Source organism: Pteropus vampyrus, unplaced genomic scaffold (genome assembly GCF_000151845.1).
Source record: "Pteropus vampyrus isolate Shadow unplaced genomic scaffold, Pvam_2.0 Scaffold9, whole genome shotgun sequence".
Lineage (NCBI taxonomy): Eukaryota > Metazoa > Chordata > Mammalia > Chiroptera > Pteropodidae > Pteropus > Pteropus vampyrus.
In genome coordinates this window covers 2,458,937-2,465,932 of record NW_011888790.1, presented here as the reverse complement: position 1 = coordinate 2,465,932, position 6,996 = coordinate 2,458,937, and the positions used below count along the sequence as shown (strand labels likewise).

Genomic DNA, 6,996 nt, shown 5'->3' with positions numbered 1-6,996 from the left:
TTTAAAATATGAAAAAACTGCATCTTAGAATATAAAATACGGCATTTTGAGCATCGCTAGAATAATGATAAAGTGCATGGTGTTTAGAGTCAGACAGTTTTGGCCACACCTCTCATTACCTTTGTGACCTTGGGCAAGTCACCAAAGCTCTATAAAATTGAATTTTCTCACCTCTAATATGGCAATCACTTCTAGGGTTTCTGGTGAACAGTATCAAGCCAGATAAACTGATGATTCATCTCTTTACCCAGTGAAATAAAAATCTACAAACTGACCGCTTTTTTATTTTTTTCTATCTGCCATACCTCTCTGAAGTAAAATAACTGGGTATAAAAAATAAACCTGCTCTTAAAGTTTTAATCTTGGCATTTTGCCCCGTATCACTCTGAATTTTTGCCTCTTTTACAAGAATGTGTTCATGTTTGTGTAAAAATAAAGATAAATGAAATATACATTTTTAGATCATTAGAGGAAAAAAGTAAGCCCAAATCATTGCTTGAAGCGTGCATGAGTTTTTGCAGAGGACATTCGGCAAAACTTAGTAAAAACAGTGGTCACCGAAAAGCATTAAATGAGCGTGAAGTGCTGAGCACACCACCTGGCAGTATCCAGCACTGTGGGCGCTCAGTGAATGTTACATATTAATGTGCTGCCTTGAGAAGGCAGACTCTTCTCTCATTCACTGCTGTTTTCCAGCACCCAGAATCACGCTTGGCACATGGTAGGGACTCAGGACACATTTGATGAAAGTATGAATGATCTGATGAATGAATGAATCTCAGACTAAATCTTGCAGGTGGTAAGGTAGAGGAATGAGGATTGGTAGAAGCTTTAGCTGGTGGTAGCTGGTCTCGGGTGCAGAACCAGCTGTGGCCCACGGCTGAGAAGGGTGACTACCTTGAATTGCTCAACCAAACCCCGTAGCTTTTCAAGCCAGACTCCAGAGCAAGGGGTCTGTTACAGGAACACTTTCAGGTCTTTTAAGTGGGTTTTGCCAGAAGTACTGAAGTACCAATTGAGGTTTCTATAGCAAATAAAATGATGGACTTTGTGGCACTTGCTAAAAGGCAGAGAATATGCTAAGCTCTGCACCCAGCATAGCACCAGGTAGGGCTGGGCAGGATGGGAAGGCCTTTGGCTTCATTCTGAGATCCATCAGGATGAAGGGCTGTTCCCTGGCTGCTCCCAACACCAGGAAGCTGCTTCAAGAAGATAGAGAAGTCGACTTGCCCTGAAACTATGATGAAAGAAGAGGAAAGGAAGGAAATGAAGGAGGGAAGGAGGAAGAGGAGAGGAAGGGAGGGGAGGAGTGAGGTGGGAAAGGTGGAGGGGAGGGAATGAATGGGGAGGGAGAGGGGGAAGGACCAGCATTCTCAGCACTTCTGCTTTTTCAGTTCCGAGTAGAATTTTACAAATTCCAAGAATGTTCCTGGAGACAGGGAAAAGCTGCAGGGTTGGAGGGAGCTGCTGAATTACAAATCCATTATGTTATTAAAATTTGTTTGAAAAGATCGTGTGTCGAGAAGATTCACAAGCAAAAGTCTCCATCTTAGCTAAATGTCCCCTTCACATTTTCTCACTTTCCAGGTGACCTTGTACAAGAGCTCTGACATGGAGGACTTTGGGTTCAGCGTGGCGGATGGCCTGCTGGAGAAAGGAGTGTATGTGAAAAATATTCGCCCAGCTGGGCCAGGAGAGCTTGGTGGCTTAAAGCCCTATGACAGGCTCCTACAGGTAAGACCACAGGTGGAATTTTAATAAATTTAACTCTTCTAAGTCTTATTTGACCAATGACCACCCATCCTCCTTTGCTTCAAGACTGGATTATGGGCTCCTCCCATACAGGATAGAAACTTTTCCTTTGGTAGAGTTCACCAGTTATTGAAATGGCCTGTTTTCCTATATATATATATATATATTCCCCAGCAGATTATAAACTTCATGAGAATGAGGCCAGTACCTTATTCTCCCATTTTCCACTGTCCAGTGCTTAATATTTCAATACCTTACACAATATCTGAACCTTGTTTATTTAATGGAGTCCTGTTGTGATCAGATATAGTTTCATTGAGCAAAGCAAATTCCTGACCTCATGTACAGTATTTTGCAGGAAAAGGAGAGGACTGACATCAGTCCTAAAGTGTGTCCCACTGGAGTCTGCCACCAAACAGCTCATTTTCAAAGTAGGAGGCCGCACTGAGGCATTGTTCACTGAAGCAAGCTGTCACTGGTCAATTAGTTTTACAACCAGTTCTGGTGATCATTTTTACCATGGCAATAGAACAATTCGTCTTGTCCTAGAAGTGTGGGACACTGTTATTTTCCATAGATACTTTAATATCCGATGAACGAATGACTATGGACAAGTTACTGAGCCTCTCAGAGTGTCTTCCTAATTCATAAATTGGAGCTCTATCGACCTTCGTGGAAGTTAAGGCTATAAAAGCAGATCGGATTCAGACTGCACAGGGCCTTGAGTGTCACGATAAAACTCTTGGACTTTATTCTGAAAATATATTAATTTCTTAAGCAGAATGACAGTTTATAATTTAGAAAGACGATACAATAATATCATGGATGCATCGGGATAGGGTGGGGAAAGGGGACATTACAGGAAAGGAGACTAGGAAGATACAGGCAAGACACCTACACCAGAGCTGAGTCTTTAACACCTTCGGCACAGCCTGGTGGAGCTTTCTGGGAGGCAGTTGGCAGTTTGGATCTATTGCTCAAGAGAGATTAAGAGCCAGAGCTAAGGATTTAGGATACTGAAGGCATGGGTTTGGATAAAGTTGCCTATGGTGGACTTATAGTAAGAAAGAGAAGAGAACCAAGAATAGAATTCCAAGAAAAACAAATTCAAAGGACAGGAAGAAAGAAAGACAGGGAAAGACTGAAGGCAAGCAGTTAAAATGCTAAGAGAATTAAAACAAAGTGGTGTCCTAGGAGCCAAGGAAAGAGCTTTAAGGATGAGGTGGTGTCAAGAGCGGCCAGTGGTAAAGGCCAAAGGAGATCAGAACCCAACACGTCATTCCCGTGTCGGACAGTTGGGGTCATTTGTACAATGTGAGGGTCAAGTCTCAGACCTGAGAAGATTGAAGAGAGAATGGAAAGTCAAGGAATGGAAGAAGCATGTAGATGATTTTCAAAACTTTTTTTTGGTAAAGAATGAGAAATGAAAGATGAGCACATGTATAAGCTGAGGAGGGGCTGGGCTCACTTCGGAGTGTAGCATCATGGTCAAGAGCGCAGGCTTTGGAATCAGCCAGACTGCCTGGGATCACAGCCTAGGTCAGCCACTCACCAACTGCTGCTCTAAGGCAAATCTCTTAACCACTCTGTGCCTCACTTTCCTCATCTGTAAATCGGGGATAACATTCAGCATCTAGAGCACCTGCCCTGAGCAAGGCAGTCTGTTTGGCATGGGGATGTCGGGATGTGTCTGTGTTCCCTGCTCTCAAGAGCGTTACAGTTTAGTAGCAGACAATAAGTAAGCCAAGAAGCTCCCTATCGTGTGGGCACAGCAGGGATAGACCCCTCTGTACAGGTGCTGGTTTAAGCATCAAGACAACTCACTATACCTGAAGTGTTACTCTGGGTTTGGGGAATTATGACTATAACAATAATTCAAAATGGCTCTTCTTTGACCTTTCAGGTTAATCATGTTCGAACGAGAGACTTTGACTGCTGCCTTGTTGTGCCCCTCATAGCAGAATCTGGTAATAAGCTGGACCTGGTCATTAGTAGAAACCCACTGGCTTCACAGAAATCTATAGAACAGACTCTACCAGAAGAATGGAGTGAACAGAACAGTGCTTTTTTCCAACAGCCTAGCCATGGTGGTAATTTGGAGATTCGAGAACCCACTAACACATTATAGCAACGCTTTTTATAAAGCAAAAGACAATATCCACATGGTGCTAAAAATAATCCCTTTAAGATTTCTGTGACATTTGAAGCACAGATAATCAAGTGGCATTAACTGCAAGCACAGGGGTCTTTTAAATCTCTCTCATGGCTCATGTTCACTTCCCTTTGGAGTTGAAAAGGTTTCTTTTTTGGTGACCACTATGAGTGTGGCACACGATTCCCTGCCAAGCCCAATGGTAGAGAAAAAGAAAACTAGGTAGGCCGCTCCTCCCACAATTAATATCAGAAGAAATTTTTTACAATTTCATCTTCCTATCACTTTTTTTAAGTGTCTGTTTAAAAATATTCTCTATGATGATTTCCTTAATTCATTTGAAATCTGTTTCTTATTATGAAGTCATTAATGTAAGAACTTGACCAACAAAGCTTTTCATAAAGCTGGCTCTACTAGGGGAACTAGAGTTTGGTGAACTGCTGGGACTGCTGCTGTGGGAGGGGTTCAGGTCTAACATTAAGTTATCTGAAAATGTTTCAGCGATGATGCACGTAGGAGATCATAATAGGTGGTGGTAAATGTTCTGCCCAAATATAGGAATGATTTTAACTAAGATGTATGCTATTCCCTATGCAACAAATTATCAAACAGGATATGTCTTGTGACCTGTTTTTTTTTTTTTTGACACATTTTTAATAGCTGAAAATCTCTGATAATGAATTAGAGTGTTTAGTAACACTGAGAGTTAGTTATCTTATTTTTAAAATTCAAGACTAAGAATTTAAGAGAGAATGAAGAAGTCTATTAAAATGAGGTTTATCTTAATGATAGGCAAATCAAACTCATACTGCTTGACATGTTTTAAAAACTGGTTATATTGAGGGGTGTACAGCACATGTACTTAAAAATGACACTGGACTATGTTTTGTTCTGAGCCATGCCACTTACTGAAATTGTAAATACATTTTTCACAAAACGCATTGCCAATTATTACCATCCCTCAAAGCAATAAATTTGTGACAGTTGCTTTTAATGTTTGTCAGCAACTGTTTTCATTTGTTCAGATATTTTGAATAGTTACACTAATAACTGTTATTTGGTGAATATAAAAAAATAGATCTGTATATCGATTGTAGAATTTCCACATTGAAACGATTATTTTCCAAATATTTTCATTTTGGTCAGTAACTCAAACAACTGCTTAGATGACGCATTTGAACACTGTGTCCTTCATTTAAAGAAAAAGTTCACCTTTTTTTGTGCAAAGAAATATATTATTTCAGTCACATTTCAGGACCGCCAGGGCAAGAAAGTATAAAGCAGAATCATGTTAAGGAAAAAAAAAAAAAAGATCATGAGTCACTTAAATATGTATTTTTATTTGTAACAAACAAGTATTAAACTGTAAAGTATTTTTGTACAAATTTAATACTTTAATAGCATGGTATTTATCGTCTATGTATGGTTTTGGGGAATTCAAAATTGTTGCAAATATTTGTATGGAAAAAAAACCCCTCTACCAAATGGAATAAACAGTGATTTTAAAAAGCCAAAAACTATGACATGCATTTTTTGGGTGCTTTGAATGTATTTTCGTGTTCTAGACTGAACCCTACACAATGCTTGTTGTTACGTAATTTTTTAAAGGGGAAAGGTTTTGCCATAATCTTGGAAAGCAGTATAGAAGAGTGGAAAGAGCATAGGTTTGAACATAGTTTTGACACCAGATCTGGGCGTGAATTCCAGCTCACTGACATTAAGGAATTTACTTACTGAGAGTCAGTTTCCCTGCTTGCGATACTGGAGCTTGTATCTGCTGCACTCCCGGACCCCGTGAGGACTAGATGTGAAACAACGGGGGAAATGCCGAAACAGCCAGCAGATGGGAACACGCCCGAGACGGATGGCACATTCACTTTAGGTGACAAAGGTCATAAAATCCGCCCTCAGAGAATGTTACATGTATTCTGTGAAACTTACATAAACAATTAAGACGTATGAATTCTAATTAGGCTCTCTTTAAATAAAACAAACTGCACCTTCTTGTTCCAACATTTTCATTTTGCCGATTGTCTTACAAACCCTGTAAATTCACAGAAACAAGACATGGATGATTATCACCAATTCTGCTTAACAATGTACTAGAGGTTCTAGCCAGGGCAGTTAGACAAGAATATAAAAGGCATCCAGATTAGAAAGGAAGAAGTAAAAACATCTCCATTTGCAGATATAAAAACTTGTGCTTCAAAGGACACCATCAAGAAAGTGAAAATAAAGGCACAAAATGGGGAAAAAATTGCAAATACTGTTTTTAATAAGGGACTTACATGTAGAATATACAAAGAACTCTCAGATCTCAATAATAAAAAGGAAACATAACCCAGTTGCGAAACGGGCAAAAGATCTGAACAGACACTTCTCCTAAGCGGACATACAAATGGCCAATAAGCACATGAAAAGATGATCAACATCATTAATAGAGAAATCAAAAACACAATGAAATATCACTTCACACCCACTAGACCCACTAGGATGGCTACAATCAGTAAGTCAGACAATAACAAGTGCTGGAGAAAATGTGGAGAAACTGGAACCCTCACACACTGCTGGTGTAAATATAAAACAGTACAGCTACTTTGGAAAACTGTCAGCTCCTCAAAAGGCTAAGCGTAGAGTTATCATATGACCCAGGCATTCCACTCCCCGGTATGTCCCTAAAAGAAATGAAAATATATGGCCACACAAAAACTTTCCACAGATGTTCACAGCAGCATTAGTTATGATAGCCACAAAGTGGAAACGGCCCAAATGTCCATCAACTGACGAATGGATAAATTCAATGTGCTCTATCCATACAATGAAATATTTGGTAATAAAAAGAGAAGGCCTTTTGCTTCACGGCGTCACTGAAAGCAAGATGGGTCACCTGCAGCTCTACTGGGGCCACCTGCAAAAATCCAGCCGGGGTTCCTGATCTTGCCACATCAGCCCAAACCAGCACGGTCTGATCTGGAAATAGGGCCTCACTCACTATATGCAGCCAGTTTTCCCATCAGTATATGAAGGATGTGGGCTTCATCAAGTTGGACTGAGTGATCTTCCTTGAATGGATTATGCTTTCTCTTTGCACA

At 40.1% G+C, this 6,996-nt stretch overlaps 1 protein-coding gene across 1 annotated transcript in view; it reads left to right on the top strand.

Annotated features, from left to right (window-relative positions):
* GRIP1 (glutamate receptor interacting protein 1) overlaps positions 1–5,276 on the top strand; it is a 626,604-nt gene extending 621,328 nt beyond the window's left edge. Inside the window, exons 22-23 of the mRNA XM_023520629.1 lie at positions 1,588–1,734; positions 3,656–5,276. Coding sequence (XP_023376397.1) covers positions 1,588–1,734; positions 3,656–3,880 — 372 coding nt within the window. The 3' untranslated portion in view covers positions 3,881–5,276. The remainder of the gene's footprint in view (positions 1–1,587; positions 1,735–3,655) is intronic.
* The last annotated feature ends 1,720 nt before the right edge of the window (positions 5,277–6,996 follow it).